Consider the following 17730-nt stretch of genomic DNA (forward strand, 5'->3'; position numbering starts at 1 on the left):
TATTTATTTCTAAAGATACACGACAATGTATAAAGTGCTCCATTACCTTCTATGTTACATTATGGCCCCGTATAAACAGTTTTTGTAAAAAATAGGCTAACGATTGCGTCATAACCACTCGGCTCACTGTCGCATTACCGTACAGACAGGAGGAGAAGCTCGTAGGCAATTAACTAAATATGGCGTACTGGCGTTACATTTTAAAATACTATACAAAATAATTAATCAGAATACTTACTCCTGCTCACTCACGACAAAGAACTCCCCGCTTAAGCTCGACGTCTCTGCAAGATTAACGATGGCAGTTTTCACGCACAGCCACTTAGAAGATTTACATCTGTCAGACAGGTTGCTGACGTCGTCAAGCTTCGTTTGAGTCTGCGCGTCAGAAACGGAAGTGCTAAAAAACGCTAAAACTGGGCTTCATTTAGCTCAATAGACTCTATGCACGATTACTTCCGCATTTTGTCTCAGTCCGCTCATCTACATCCGGTGCTGCGCCTGTGTGAAGAATTCTGTGGAGACGATGGCAAATTACACTCGGTGTTTACAAGATCTTCCCGCGATTACGGTGAATGACGTTAATCGTATTGTGAGGCAGTCAGTCGTCACACCCAACAGTAAGAAGGAGAAGGGCTTCAAATTATATATTTCGAGCTACATCGACAACTTTGAAGGTGAGTATTCTCTCATTTCATGCTAAATCCGACTAACTTTAGCGTCTCCGTTCCTGACCTGTCATAGCGGTCTTTGTATTATTTATATATTTTGTTAAACGTAAATGTATAGTTTTACGTGTTTTCCCTTATGCCTAAAGTGCTTGTTTGTGCAGTGTACATACAAATTATGGAAAACGAATTGTTACTGACTTTTAGTAATTTCTCAGTTTCCAGTAAGGATCAGTTCACAGGAGAAGTCAGCGTGAGGGCGACATGTTTCAGGTCGATGAGGAAGTCAGAGAAGCCCCATAGATTGAGAGTAGGAGAACACAAAAGACAGCTGAACTCTAAATGAAATGCAATTTTTAAACAGAAGTTGTTTGTGGGTTCTACAGCTGTACAAAGACAGGCATAGTCAGTAAATGGGTTCATACGTGCTTCAATTTAAAGATAGTAGTAATTACAGTATATGGGTTTAGAATCTATTTACATATAACATTAATTCCTAATTCTTGTTTTTGTTTAATTTAATTATATTCACAGATTGTATTAAAGGACTCTCGTCCTGTAATACTGTCACAGAGCTGTTGTTCTTGTGTTGCTGGGACAGCACTGTGCAACCACATTGTTGCATTACTCTACCAAGCAGCCCACTACTCTCAGCTTGGCATCAGTGCAGTTCCTCCAGTTCACAGCTGTACTGAAATGGAGCAGAGCTGGCACAAACCCAGAACAATGGTAATTTAAATTGAATTTGCATATACAAATTATATAAAAACTGAACTACTGGAAATGCAATACATTAATAAATGCACTGAGCATTAAGTTGATTTTTTTTATTAGCTTTGTAGGTACTACTATGGAGGTAACATAAACACTGCTTTTTAGGAAACATACTTTTTCTACATAACTAGTCACTAACAGCATTTCTGTGGACAGTGATTATTTAGAAATCCTGTAATCTAGTATTACAAATTTTGTTGTAATAATGATTTTATTAATTTTATGGCCCCTGTGTGTTTTCTAGGGAATCAAGCCTGGTCCTGTCAACAGAATGCTGGTTCTGTCTGCAAGACCTAAAGAGAGGAAGCTTGCTGAGGGGTTAAGGTACAACACAAAAATTCTTCAATGTAGTATTTTACTTATTTTTTTTTTATTTTTTTTTTACACGTTTACATTTCAAAAAGTGTAAACAATAATTAAACCATTGGACGCAAATTGATTTTTGTTGAAATCTTTTACTATTACAGCAACTATATTATTATATTAGAATTAAGTATTGCAGATAGGCGTAAGGAGCAATATTTGCTTAGAATTGATTTTTAACAGCATTTTAAGGGCATGTTTTTTTAATCGTATAAAAAACACTTACATCTATTCATGTCAAATTCATCAGCTCATACTAAAGAAGATTAATATAAAATGAAACATTTGAAAAAATTTAATTTAAAAAGAAAAATATGAAAGATTAGACTGATTAAAACTAAGGAAATGTATTTTTTGCTTAATATTTATTTTTTAATTTCAGGAGTACCCTTTACAAGGGTGTCACCAGTGAGCTGCCTGACCTCTCAGTCCTCCAAATAGCAGAGGCATATAAGGACTTTGACAGTGCTGTAGCCCCTTTGGTCACCACTATGGAGATGTCGAATGATGATCCTTTGGTTGATTCTGCCTTTGGCAAAGTTCAGTATGGAAGTGTGCTGTCATACCAGCAGCCAGCAGCAACAACACCCAACATTACTCACCATCAGGATGCCCCACCACCGCCACCTCTGCCACTAGTTGGTCACAGCTTTGACACATCTGTTTGCTTGTTTGTCCATAGTGAACATGGACAACTACACATGAAGTCACTGGCAGTAAGTTTGGATATGGCACATAAGATAGAGCATGCCACCAAAGAACAAAGTGCATCACTTGATTGGCACTCTGTCCGAAAGCCCCGGGTAACAGCGTCACGTTTTAGGGAGGTTTGTCATGTGCGTGGCCAGAGCTCAGCTGAACACCTGGCTGAAAGAATCTACAAGGGAACTCGCCAGACAGCAGACATGAAGAGAGGTCTTGAAATGGAATCTGCTGCAATTGAGGAATACTGTCTGCTGCGAGAAGTAAACTACCACTCTTGTGGATTCTTAATTCACCCCGATGCACCTTGGCTGGGGGCCTCTCCTGATGGGATTATTTTTGACCCTAAAGAGCACCATGTTTTTGGTCTTTTAGAAATCAAATGTCCAAATGTCAAAAGTTACGTGGACTGTCCTTACCTTAAATTTAACAATGGCACACCAGAACTGAAACAACAACATGCATACTATTGGCAAGTTCAAGGACAAATGCTGATCTCAGGATTGGACTGGTGTGATTTTGTCATTTATGCACAGGATGACATGATGGTCCAGCGCATCTACAAAGACCTCAAAATGTTTCAGAACATTCGAGAGAAAGCCGACCATTTCTTTTTTTACTTTTACCTGCCAAGATGCCTACAGATGTAAACAAACAATAAAAAAAATCTGATAATCATTTAATAGTGTTTTAATATGTATCAAAGTTTTTTATATTAACACCAAATCACTGTACAGGAAATGTTTATCAAAGTTATTTATATTTACATGTTTACATTACTGCATTGCAGGCATCACTGTACAAAAGTTATTTATATTTACATGTTTACATTACTGCATTGCAGGCATCACTGTACAAAAGTTATTTATATTTACATGTTTACATTACTGCATTGCCAGCATCACTGTACAAAAGTTATTTATATTTACATGTTTACATTACTGCATTGCAGGCATCACTGTACAAAAGTTATTTATATTTACATGTTTACATTACTGCATTGCAGGCATCACTGTACAAAAGTTATTTATATTTACATGTTTACATTACTGCATTGCCAGCATCACTGTACAAAAGTTATTTATATTTACATGTTTACATTACTGCATTGCAGGCATCACTGTACAAAAGTTATTTATATTTACATGTTTACATTACTGCAATGCAAATGATCAAAGTTGTATATATTTACATGTTACTATTTGAACAATAAATCCAAATTCGATCCCCAACCAATGTTATCTCATCTTTAATCCTTTGCCCATGCTTTTACTAAGGGGCCATTTTGGTAATTAACAAGGAGGCAAGCAACAGTGTACAGCTGGTTGATACTCCCTGTGATGGAAAGAGGGATGACTGTGTCGAACAGCTTGTGTTGCTTCACCCTGCGGATGAGACGCTCAACGTGGACCCTTAGCCGAGCAATGGACTGTGTCTCCCTCACTTCATCGGCTGACATCTGTTCCCGCTTCGACAGGTAAGCAGGTCTGTAAACTTTGCATGGCACACAGTCATCAACAAGAAAACCTTTGTCGACCATTATCGCCATTCCATGTTTCAACAGCGACACAATCCCAGACTGCTTAAAAAGCTCTTTGTCACTGACAGAACCTGCATACAGGGATGAAACAAAGGTGATTGCACCATGTGGTGCCATGCCGATTAATCCCTTGAAGGTGCAGTGGGACTTGTAAGTGGAGAAGACTTCACTTTGAAGCAGGAGAGAGGATGGAGTTTGGCAACGCAACTCTGTGCAGTCGATCACCACTTGTGTGTCTGGGTAGTCCTGGAACTCATTGGGAAGATGAGCCTTGACTTCCTCCTTAGACATCCAGATGCGGACAGACCCAAGAATGGTGTACAAAAAATTGGCCCAGGTTGTAATAATTCGGCTAACAGTGGACTGATGGATGTTGAATCTGTGGGCCAGATCCTGCTGTTTTAAGCCAACAGAGAGGTGGACCATGAAGAGGAAGAACTCATCAATGGGCTGCAGAGACTGACCCTGTAAAAATAACAAGATTTGCAATTTATTTACATATAATGTGTTGGCTTCCACTGAAAATGTAAAGTTAAGTTTTGTTCTTCTATTTCTTTACCCATGCACTGCCTGTTGTTCCAGCTTCACTCCTTATTGCTCTTGCTCTTGACACACGAATCATGTTGTGGGATGCAGGCTCAATGAGTTTCCAGAAAGCCATTAAATGGCTGTAAGTCACGAACCTAAATGAGATTTAGGACTTTTTTTTTTTTACATGAATATAAATCATAAAATCACAAACTAAAATGAATTACTTGAAGGAAAACACACACACACACACACATATATATATGGTTACACTTTATTTTAAGGTGTCATTGTTACAGTGTAATTATACAATATTAATAGTAATATTAATTAACAACATGTACACAGGTAATAATTCATGTAAGCTGTAAATGTAGCTGTGTGTATATATATATATATATATATATATATATATATATATATATATATATATATATATACTCGCCCTATGATTTTGCACATATTTTATTAATGACAAGGAAGATGTTTTCAGTTGAAACTGTATGTGCATAAACACCCACACTTCAGTCCGTGTAAACAAAACCTTTTAATGAACCACATTAAGCTGTGCAAACAATGCACTGTAACTTTCAAACCCAATAATAGATTTAATCCCTCATGTCACTTTCAGTGGTGATGAAGGGAATGTAAAGCCTATGACGAGTCTTGTAAACAATGCTCTGGGGGAGGGCCACAGTTCCACCCTACATACCATTGAAATTCTGGGAAGAACAAACAAGTTGTCTTTTCAAATGCAGGATGGCTGACTTCCTTTTTTAAAAATGTTAAGCCGAGTGTCACAAAATTAGCAAACAGAACCAAAATATCATATTTTTGGGTTTATTCACATTATATTGTGTGCATTAATTTACAACGAAAACATTTAATATTGTTGTTATATTTATCCTTAAATGCTCTATACATTAAATTTCAGAAAATGACTGCCAGCATCTATGGCTAGATTTACTTTTTTATTTTATTTTATTGAATGATTATATACCAGAGATATAATTTCCTCGCCATGACATTGTAAGGTCCACACACTTGGTCCAAAGAAGGTATCCAGTGCTGGCTGAAGGTTTCATGTGTGTTCATTTCTTTTCAGCGTGCAAAGTTATTACATTTAAAGGGACACTCCACCCTAAAATGATAATTTTGTCATTAATCACTTACCCCCATGTTGTTCCAAACCTGTAAAAGCTCAGTCCGTCTTCGGAACACAATTGAAGATATTTTGGATGAAAACCATAAAAGGTATTAACAAAAGTTTGTGACTTTTCTTACTTCATACCAGAGATGGGACCAAGTCACACATGTGCAAGTCTCAAGTAAGTCTCAAGTCTTAACCTTCAAGTCTCAAGTAAGTCCCAAGTATTTTTTTCTTGGGCAAGTCAAGTCAAGTCAAGTCACAAGTTATGTCAAGTCAAGTCCAAGTCAAGTCACCCTATTATTGTTATTTTACCTGCAGAATCTGATCTTAATAAAGTTAAAAGACAAGATATAAGTAACTGTCAGTAAATTAAAATAATTTGGATTTGCATTGTAAATACTCATGTTCAGTAAAATACATCATGGAATCAAACAAAATTGTAACTTCCTAAAATTATTTATTTTTCACTTCTGCCAACAGTGTTTGAAATGTTTTACATTTTCAACATTGAGTCCATAAAACAAATAACAGCTAAACATCCAACAGACTCCTCTCTGAAAACCTCTCTCTCTCTCTCTCAAACACAGTTTACATACAACATTAAACTTTGTTACATTTCTCCTCTCTCTCTCTCTCTCTCTCTCACACACACACACACACTCTCTCTCTCTCTCTCTCTCTCTCTCTCACACACACACACTCTCTCTCTCTCTCTCTCTCTCTCACACACACACACACACACACACACTCTCTCTCTCTCTCTCTCTCTCTCTCTCTCTCTCTCTCTCTCAGTATAGAATATAAATATGACGTATTTTCAGCTGTTTCATACTTTTTTGTTATGTACAGTACAGACCAAAAGTTTGGACACACCTTCTCATTCAAAGAGTTTTCTTTATTTTCATGACTATGAAAATTGTAGATTCACACTGAAGGCATCAAGGGCTATTTGAGCAAGAAGGAGAATGATGGGGTATATATATATATATATATATATATATATATATATATATATATATGTAATGTAATGTGCACTTCTCATAATTACATATATATATGTAATGTGCACTTCTCATAATTGGGTAATCGCGGCAGCTACATTTGTTTTTCTGATTAATTGTTTTGCTCTATGAGAAAGACAAGGTAACAAAATATTCGGGGCTTATGCCCTCTTAGCCCAGCCCTAGCGCCGCCCCTGGAATGCGTTTTTTGACGGCCTGCTAGCGGATCATTAGGGGCCGTTCACATCACGTCTTTTGCGCGCGCAAGTTCGCTATTTCCAATGTAGGCGCGCGGTATGCGCGCTCATAATGGAAGCAACGCGCGCGCGTCGCACCGCATCGTGTTAAAAACATCTAAACTTTTCAGAATGCCGCAAGCGCACCGCGGGTCATGTGACAATAACTAACCAATCAGCTTCATCCTTTCCCGTATCAACGTTGAAAGCTCAGCTAAGATGAAGGAACAGCTGTTCATAGCTGTATATGGATTGCCATTTTGAAATGAATTTAGTAGCAGAGCTACTGCGAGCGATTTTTAGTGCTGCAAATCCATTTATCCTTTGCTGAAATTTCCGCGTCTTCATTGAGAGAGAGCGTGTCATGGATGCTTAGCAACGACAGACGCCCCAGGAGCACTTCTGCCCGAGCGCTTTGGAAAGAAGGAGAAAGCGGCGCGACTAGCGTTCTCCACGCGTTTTTAGCATAGACAGTAAAAGAACTGGACACAGCGACCCCATTGGAACTCAATTGAGACAAATGAAGCCCAGTTTTAGCGTTTTTTAGCACTTCCTTTTCTGACGCGCAGACTCAAACGAAGCTTGGCGACGTCAGCAACCTGTCTGACAGATGTAAATCTTCTAGTAGCTGTGCGTGAAAACTGCCATCGTTAATCTTGCAGAGACGGCGAGCTTGAGCGGGGAGTTCTTTGTCGTGAGTGAGCAGGAGTAAGTATTCTGATTAATTATTTTGTATAGTATTTTAAAATGTAACGCCAGTACGCCATATTAAGTTAATTGCCTGCGAGCTTCTCCACCAGTCTGTACGGTAATGCGACAGAGAGCCGAGTGGTTATGACGCAATCGTTAGCCTTTTTTTTACAAAAACTGTTTATACGGGGCCATAATGTAACATAGAAGGTAATGGAGCCCTTTATACATTGTCGTGTATCTTTAGAAATAAATGATGGACAAACAGAGTCTTTAAACGCCTCAGATGTAAAGTTATTCGCTGTCAAAGTGACGCCAAAATGAATGGGAGTCAATGGGAATGCTAACGCAAGTGAAGTTCTGCTACAAGATGGCAGCCCCCACCCGACTTCAACTTCCGGTCGAGTTCCTTGCCCCTTGGTTTTTAGGCGCGAATTATTGAAGACAAAAGCGATGACCGTCGGTAACCCTCAGGCTGACATGTTGATGTGATGTGATATCTGATTTAAGTGGGCGTAGTGTGTGTAAGGTAGAGAGGGCATGACTGATGATTGTGTCCTGATCCAGTCACGACGCTATTCTCAGCCTGCGCTCCAGCTGAGTAATCAACTTTATTTAAAAAAATAATTTATATATTTTATATTCAAACTGAAAACATGATGTGATACACACTCAAGTCATTCAAGTCACCGTGTCTCAAGTCAAGTCAAGTCCCGAGTCTTTAACTTCCAAGTCCGAGTCAAGTCTCAAGTCCTAAAAATAGCGACTCGAGTCGACTCAAGTCCAAGTCACCAAGTCACAAGTCCCCATGTCTGCTTCATACACAAAAAAAGTGTACAATTCTGAAAAAAAAAGATATTTTATAATAGTGATTTTTATTTTATTTCAAAATATAGAGAAAAGGTAGAAATGAATGACTAATGAACCAATAAGTGCTCATCTTCTACTGTCGACTAGTTATAATTGTGATTTTATGAAAAAATTTACATAAGTGTTTGTTTACCACAAAGTAGGCTATATTTTGTTCATCCCATTAAAAATAACATTAAATCATCTTATAGAGCTTTAAAGTGCTGGAAATAGTTGTGTGAAATGAGTGCTTGAATTTCACTCTCAAAAGGTTCTACAAACCTAATGATATAATGCATTTGACTATTTCTACCACAACACCATGGTTACAGTAGCTCGTTCCGGCTACAGAAGGCCCAGTAATGTATTCCCACTTTGCTTATATACCCAGACCAGAACAAAGAAATCTTTTGGCTGTTAGGGTCTCAGGGTCTCGTAACCCAAAAGGTCATAAACCTAGTTTTGGGGATGAAAACTAATGGTTATCAAAGATCTTTATTGGGACTTTATTTTATCTCCCACATGCGAGAGTGAAACCACCTTACCAGTCACACCTGCAGTATTTATACTGACCAGAGATAAAACAGCTTGAAACAACAGATTTGTGAAATTTGCATGACTGGCTGAGACCTGAGGGGAAGGAGAGGGTGGATGAGAAGAGATCGCACCAGCTGAATCAAATCCTCTCTTTCAGATTAGTGAGTTTTATTATTTTATTACAGGATAGGAAACTTGAATTCATCCTTTCAGTCCTCCCCAGGCCCCTTGGGGCAAACTTGGAGCAGTCCCTTAAGGGCCACAATTTAGACGATCTCTGCATGATGTCCATTTCTGCCAAAGTCTTTATAAGCTGGTATCTGTAATGATCAGCACTAGTTGATGTGTGTATGTCTCAGAAGATCAAAATGCCTGAGGTTCTGTAATCTTACAACATCCCTAGTCTAAACATGAAATCTGATTCTCATTGCATCTCCAAGCCATCACAAGGAGAGGGAGACACATTGCCCACAGATTACTTTTCTTAAAGTCAAATTATGAAGCCGATGTTGCCTGTATTAGGTAGAAAAAAGCACATTTGGAGGCGGTTGTAAATGCTGTAAAAATCTGATTGGAATAGACTTTGTTGGCTGTAATGCATTACAAGTAACACGAGTTATGTAAATCAGATTAATTTAAGTAACAATTAATGGACTACTTTTCAATTTAGAAGAAAATATATGAGTTACTTTTCCAAATAAGTAATGCCAATTACTTTGCTTCCCATGTCTTGACTGAAAGCTTTCCTCATGTTGAGAGAAATCAGGAGAGTGCAGACGCGTTGTGCATGCTGTCTGAACTTGATGCTTTCTGTAGTAGACTAAATATGAACGTGTATTTAATCATCTCACCTGCAAAAACAGATTTGGTATTCCTCAAAATGAATAAGAACAGTCAAATGCAAACTTGGCTTGACTTCTTCATGCAATTTGTTTGAGCTGTGCCCTCTACTTTACAGACATACATTTACATTTCTTTCACCCTGAGTCATAATGCAATGCAACATTAAAGTCCTTTGCCAGCACCATGCCTTTAAAGTAAACTAGAATATAATTAAACAAATTATGAGCTAAAGAACAACTGAATATCTACTGACATCACGGTTCAAAAAAAAATAGTGGTGGTCTCACACTGGACACAGGTTGAGTTTGACACTCATTTTATGGTTTAAATTTGACTTAAGTTACTTCAACCGTCTGGCCATTTGCATATGTATTGTCCTGCTACATAGTAGGGGACTATAGTGAGTAACAAGAAAACTCCCTTTAGTCGTCATTTCATCACATAGTCTAAAGATATTTATACTACATATTGCTATATATATAGCTATATATATATATATATATATATATTTTATACATACACTGAAAAAAAACTTTCATGGGCAGCCTACAATATCTTGCACTTTCATAGCAAAATACACTTTTTTTATTGAATAGTAAAAAAAGAGACCTCTTTGTTCTCTTTCTCAGTTGTATTGTTGAAAACGCAAAACAGAAAAATGCTGTTGCCGTCATAATCAATTACAAATGACATGAATCATGTAAATGGCAGACCTACTTTCCATTCAGAACTGAAAAATAGTTAGCATCACTAGATATTGTTAGTCGTTTATGTCAGGGAACACTACGTTTCTTATACAGTCGAGCCGGCTGTTGCAACAAACGCAACTTTCACCGCTCTTTCAGTTTTCATTCTTAAAATCAGCATTAACAGCAATTCAAAAGGGGTAAGCTTTTAACTGAACTGTATAGCCTACAGTACATGCATTTTAGATGCTTATATCATGCTCTTGCCCCATCCATGCACACCGTTTTCACTCGTTGTCAACCTCTGCTTTTCTGCAAAAGACTGAAGCTTCATGTGAATTCACAGAACCTTGCATCTAGCTTATAAAAGAAAAATGCTGCAATTTTTTTTTGGTGTTATTTTATTATTGTTGGTGCAGTCTCCAGCTATAGCTTAAACTTCTTAAAATACAGTCCACTTCAGATTGGTTTTAATAACTGCATCAAAAAAAATTCTAATTTTGATTGGGCCGGCAAGTACCCGTTTGTCTAGTTATGCACTGATTAATTAAAAGTAATTAAAAAAGATGCGTGAGTGTTTGGGTTTTGTCTTATGTTTTGAGGATTTTCTTTTTTTTTTTGATACTGTGGTTGAACTTTTTTTTGCTTCAGTGTGGTTGCTGTTTTAATGTAATATACTATAGTTGATCACTTGATTGATTTTGTCATCAATTGGAACTCTGTTTGACTGTTAGTTCTTATTGAGCTATTACCTTTGCTTGTATGTGTGTTTGCCTGATGAAGATCTTTATTCAAAAAGTATAAAGTAGCAATGTTTCGGTCAAAGGGAGCATGAGTGTGAAGATCTTTTTTCTACTATTTGATTAACCTTTTGATCTTGCACCTGGTCAAGACTTTTTTTGGATGTGCGTATTTTAACTTTTTCTTTAGCACACCCCTGCCCATACCTGGAGCCAGCCCCGATTCTCTCACTCATCTTTCTCATCAATCTTTCTTTTTAACCTGGCTGAAATATTCATTACTAGTGTTGTGAAAGTGAAGGTTTAAAAAAAAAAAAAAAAAAAAAAAACACCTTACTTTGGCCAGCGTCTGCTTATATACAATGGAAACTGCAAACAGAATAGTGACCTAAAAGAGAGGCAAAAGTTTCTAAAATTAAAAACGTAAATACTTTCACATAAAAAATATTTCATTTTTTGGTAAACTATCCCTTTAAATGAAACATTTGTGCGAAAACAGCTACAGATATGGTGTCCAAAACATAAGATAACCACCTTGCTCAAAGAAGCCTCCCCATAGTGTGAATCAATACATGATATTTGTTACTTAAAATTTTTCTTAATGCGAAATAAAAATAAATAAAATAAATAAATAATAATAAAAATTTTATATATATATATATATATATATATATATATATATATATATATATATATATATATATATATATATATAATTTATTTTTAATTTTTTAATCTATGGTATATGAAGCTTTTTTTTTTTTTTTTACATGCTCGTACTGACCATGGTATCATACACTCACACCTTCCATGAAGATGACAACCACACCTTTCTGTGTAATAATTATTATGCATTTTTGCAGAGGTAAGCCCTTCCCCCTTTGAATACGATTCGCTATCTTTCAGTTCCTGCCACTCACTTCTGGTTTGTGAACAAGAGAGGCTGTTTCCTACCTTACTGGAACAGGTTTCCTCTCCTGTGACTTGTTTCTGGCAGGTTATGATCTTACCTCAACATGGGATTTAATAATCAGAAGAATTTGAAAATAATCTTCATCCTTTCTGCCTTTGTAACAATGTGTGTCCTTATACTTAATTATCCTGGACAAAAGGATAATCCTTGCCCTCACAAGGAAGGTGAAGGCTTAAATCACTCACTAAAACAGGATGGTGGAGATCTACTTGCTTGTTCTGCTATTTTCCAAGGAGACATGGATGGAGTGGACAAGGCTGCATTCAGGAAGCTCCTGGCCTCTAAAAAAAGAAAAACATTGCTATCAGAATCATTCTACCTCAACGCAACCGAGGATTGTCCATCCTACATCCGAGACAGAGGATTTCTGATGGTTTCTCTCAGTAAAGAGGAGAAAGATTTCCCCATTGCTTACTCCATGGTGATACATGAGAAGATCGAGATGTTTGAAAGGCTCCTGAGAGCCATTTACACTCCTCATAATGTGTACTGTGTTCACATGGACCAGAAGTCTCCTGAGATCTTTAAAGAAGCAGTAAGGGCCATTACGTCCTGCCTGACCAACGTGTTTGTGGCCAGCAAACAGGAGCATGTGATCTACGCCTCTTGGTCTCGAGTTCAAGCGGACATCAATTGCATGCAGGATCTACTCAAGTCACCCGTCCAGTGGAAGTATCTGCTCAACACATGTGGCACTGATTTCCCCATTAAAACCAATGCAGAAATGGTTCAGTCTCTAAAACTCCTGAATGGAAAGAACAGTTTGGAGTCTGAGAATGTAGAGGGCAAAAAGGGTCGATGGCAGTATCATCACGATGTTACAAATGTTGTGACTCGGACAGATGTCAAAAAGTCGCCTCCACCAATACAGAGCCCCATGTTCTCAGGAAATGCTTACTTTGTGGTTTCTAGAGAGTTTGTGGAGCACATCTTCAAAAGCAAAGAGATTCAAAACTTCATGGAATGGGAGAAAGACACGTACAGTCCAGATGAGCACATGTGGGCTACGTTACAGCGGATGCCTTCAGTACCAGGATCCAGTCCTGCAAACGTCAAGTATGAACAGTCGGACATGAATGCAATTGCTCGTCTGGTGAAGTGGAGCTACCATGAAGGAGATCTAAAGAGTGGGGCTCCCTACCCACCATGCACTGGGATGCACAGAAGAGCAGTATGTGTCTATGGAGCTGGGGACTTGAAATGGATTGTGCATCAACACCATCTTTTGGCAAACAAGTTTGACCCAGAAGTAGACGATGTAGCAATCAAATGTATGGAAGCCTTTTTAAGGTACAAAGCTATTTATGGTCAATCATTACTAACAGTTCAAAAATCGGACATTATTTTATGATGCATACAGTACATTTTAGTATCATTCTTTATTATTGATAAGAAATATGTTGATATGATATAAATTTAATTTATATTGAAATATTTATATTCTGTGTTACATGTATGTTAAACTTTCTATGCAGGTCATATTTTGTCTTTTAGGATGTTGCAAATTGTTAAGTGAATGAATTTTCCATACTATTTCTATACTTTCAGAGAAGCTCTCTTTTTGTTATGCATAATATTTAATATAAACCAACACATTTGCTAATAACTTTTTTAAGAAAAAATAGCATTAACAGATCATTAATCGGTTTGGTCTACCAACAGTAAAAATCATGTTAAGAGCAATAAATTAACAGAAAATATTATTTGTCATGAGTTGTCAATGATATTGTGCTCTAAAAAGAATAAACAAGAAATTTACATTTATGTAAAAATGTACCACAGAACTGTGTCTATAAATAAAGAAAGGTTTTCCTTAAAAGGAAGCATACGCAGAATGTGTGAAGACACACGAATAGACTCTTGTATACCTGCATCATGTCTGAAAAAAAAAAACAAGTAACTTTTGCTGTAATAAACAGCTTGAAAATTTGAAAAGATGGTTTCTAAAAGAAAAAACATATGCGACACGCATCAACGGATATCGATGTTTATATGCCTGTTACATGTGCAAATCACTTTCACACTGTTGCTGAAGATACATATGTAACTTTGTACAATCTTTATATTACTAGAGTTTCCGATTCCGATACTAGTATCGGAAATATCACCGATACCTCAACAAATTCTGGCATCAGCGAGTACATGAACCCATATAACGATCCGATACCATTTTCGCTGCTCAGAATGCATTGCAAACACAGGAAGTTGTGCTGTGTTGCCACAAGCAACCCCTGTTTAGAGCAGCGAAGAAGAAATGAAAACACATTTAGCAGTATTTCAGACTGGACCAACCAGACAGTAAAACGGTGACTAGGGATGCCACAAGTACTGGCACTTCACTACCAAGTGGGTGCGGAAAATAAAAAAAATTTGATTATACCAGCGTCTCTGTAGCAAGTTACAGACTCCCGAGTATATTCTGTACCCGCAGCTGCGTTCAGTCACTTCAGTGTTAGTCTATATACTAGTGTCTGTGAATATTAAACTGCAAAATACTATTTAAATATTACTCCTGCAAATTCTACATCTCTGTGGTTGACGGGCGCAGATGCCCGGGAGCTTGCTGTTTTGTAGTCTCTGCCGTGTGTCACTTCATGAGAATTTACGGTTTCATTTGAGAAAACTGTCGTATCATAAACACAGGCACTCAAAGATCTTCATGGCAAGCCATCAAAATAAATGTTCAGTTTAACGTGAGTAAATTGACAATATATTAAGTTAATATTGTAGCCTACAGTAGATTTAGCTATGTCTCTATGTAGTAATAATAATACCTCTCAATTAAATCATAATAATTATGCCTAGACGGTTGCTTGTTTTTTACTTGTTTGAGATTATCTGATTGAGATATAATTTTTTATATTCCTAGACTTATTTGTTGCATTTTTTTATACAGTTATATTGTAAAACTAAAATACCTTTCTTAGTTTGTGGTATTAGATTTTTGGCTGCATTTGAAGTTCTTTTTTGCTTAAGAGAATAAATAATATTAGTCAAAATCATTTCAGATAATAAAAAATACTGTAATAAATACAGTAGTTCATCATGTATTTGTTAATGTTTTGTTAAGGGATAAGTCTAAAGCACACCATAAAATAATTCTAGCAATTTACACAGGGCTAGTAGTATATACAGCTGTATATACAGATACACACCCAGGTATCGGATCAGTACTTGGTATCGGCCAATACCCTGGAAAGAAGAAAAGGAAGAGAAAAAGTGTATTGGAACATCTCTACATATTACATGCCTGCAAAGATGACAAAATGTACTAAAAATTACAGTTCTGCTACAAAATATAAGGGTAGTTGTTTTTTAGACCATATATGGAACTGCAAATTACTCTACACTCTTCAGTGTCATCACACATAGACAAAACTTCTGCAATGCATTAGATAAAAAGGCATTGAGGTTTGGTGCTCGAACAGAACTGAGAGCCACTAGTGTACTGTGTGGAGAGAGACAAAACTGTGTGTGGCATGGAAACTTCTTCTGTGACTGACTTGTCATCTGAGGCACCTTCAGTGACTAACCTAAAACTGTAATCACAAATGAGACAATAGACCAACACATGAAGTATTGGTTTCCTTAAATATCACTAAAAAAACAATGACAAAATAGACTGATAAGGTAGGTGATAAGGTGAACGCTGTTTTGAAGTACTGCCATATTTTTAAGAAAGTTAACAAACCAAAAATTACACGAAATTCTCAATTCATATGAAATGATTCAAATGAACATGAAAGTGAATATATGCAGACTGGAGTAATAAATCTTCAAAGAAGGAAACAAATAGCAGTAAAGAAATATCCTGTGGCTATCTAACCTAGAAAAAGAGCCAATTCATGCAAGCCATTTGATACAATCTCTTCCTGTTCAAACCACAGAACAGCAAAGTTGAACAGTATGCAACTGTGCACAAAGATGCCACACACTGAACCAAAACTGTGTTTAACTGGGGTACAGAAATTTCACTTAATAGGAGGTTCACAGATTGTCTAGGTAAAAATGCAATAAAATAAAGAGGTCAATTGCTAAATTTACTGTGACCCAGAAAGCACTGTCTTGTAGATAATGCACCTTAACCACACCCTACTCTTTCACTTTTTCTACCGACACCCATTCAAGTAACTGGGTATTCTGAATGGTTTCTTTTACAAACAACATATGAATCAATAAATGTTTATTTTTAATATATTATAGTAGATGTTTTTAGCAGTGCCCAGTTTTGTTTTGATAGTATGAAATGAACCAGTCTACTGTCTTTCTTGCCAAAGCTCTTAGATTAAGGTACTGTGCACAATTTTTTGGCTCCATTAGCTTATTAGTATCATCATCACGTGAATGATCAGATAATACAGTAATAGTATCAAAAAGGGTGTTATTTGTTGCTAACCAGGCAAATACAATTGATATGAATGTATATGTAAGATCAGTGTGTTTAAGTAAGCCTGTTTGACAAGCTGATGTCATGGTGCCCTCTACTGAAGAATCATTTAAATAAACTCTGACTCTAATACAGTTTGAGAAATAGAGACATGTAGAACAAACTCTACAATAGAATGGCTTCACGTTTAACGGAACAGCTGGAGGACCAATTTGCAACTTATTATGTCCACTGGCAACGTGATTGGGTATAAAAAGAGCCTCTCAGATTGGCAGTGTCTTTCAGAAGTCAAGATGGGCAGAGGATCACCAATTCCCCCAATGCTGCGGCGAAAAATAGTGGAGCAATATCAGAAAGGAGTTTCTCAGAGAAAAATCTGGAACAATCTCTGTGCTTAAGGTTCAAGGCCGGAAAACCATACTGGATGCCCGTGATCTTTGGGCCCCTTAGACGGCACTGCATCACACAGTGTTGAGTACTCGAGACTCGGACTCGGTCTCGAGACCGTATTTTAATGGTCTCGGTCTTGTCATGGACTCGTGTGCATTTTGACTCGGTATTGACTCGGACTCGAACATAATAGGAATTGGACTTATGCCCGAGTCCACTCGAGTCCCAATCAAAATATTTCATGATTATTACTGTATGTTAATGTTTATTTAAATTGATGTATGTTTGAGACATCCAATGACTGGTGATTTTCTTTTGACGTGAGACGTTAGGCCAGCGACACAATGGATGTGTGGCGCAAGCGTCTCAGCTGCGTGGCGTGTCTGTTTTTAATTCGGCTCCCATGTTAACAGGTTAGAGCTTGCAGACTGCCTGCGTGAGACGAACATCCCAGGCGCAGCTCGAGCCGCGCAGAAAACGCGTGCATGCTAGAAATAGAACCGACGCCTATTTTCCACGCGACACCCGTGCATGTTGGAAGCGTTTCCAGGCAAAATATACTAGGAAAATATGTTTATATGTCATTTTGTACACAAATACATATTAATTCATGACATTTTGATATCTGGCATGAATTCAGATATAAATGTAATTAAAAAAATAAATTAATAAT

General features: G+C 37.2%; 1 protein-coding gene and 1 long non-coding RNA gene across 2 annotated transcripts; both read left to right on the forward strand.

The window, feature by feature from the left end:
- The first annotated feature begins 616 nt into the window (after positions 1–616).
- On the forward strand, positions 617–2260 carry LOC113043420 (uncharacterized). Its single transcript, XR_003275729.1, has 3 exons — positions 617–1397; positions 1687–1766; positions 2188–2260. It is a non-coding gene; the product is annotated as an uncharacterized LOC113043420 (long non-coding RNA).
- A 10032-nt stretch (positions 2261–12292) lies between these two features.
- On the forward strand, positions 12293–13901 carry LOC113043884 (beta-1,3-galactosyl-O-glycosyl-glycoprotein beta-1,6-N-acetylglucosaminyltransferase 3-like). Its single transcript, XM_026203464.1, has one exon. The coding sequence runs from the start codon at positions 12324–12326 to the stop codon at positions 13629–13631; it is 1308 nt and encodes a 435-aa protein (XP_026059249.1). The 5' UTR covers positions 12293–12323; the 3' UTR covers positions 13632–13901.
- The last annotated feature ends 3829 nt before the right edge of the window (positions 13902–17730 follow it).

Source organism: Carassius auratus, chromosome 25 (genome assembly GCF_003368295.1).
Source record: "Carassius auratus strain Wakin chromosome 25, ASM336829v1, whole genome shotgun sequence".
Lineage (NCBI taxonomy): Eukaryota > Metazoa > Chordata > Actinopteri > Cypriniformes > Cyprinidae > Carassius > Carassius auratus.

Coding starts and splice junctions, on each gene's coding strand:
- LOC113043884 (XM_026203464.1), top strand. CDS start 12,324: ATGGGATTTAATAATCAGAAGAATTTGAAAATAATCTTCATCCTTTCT.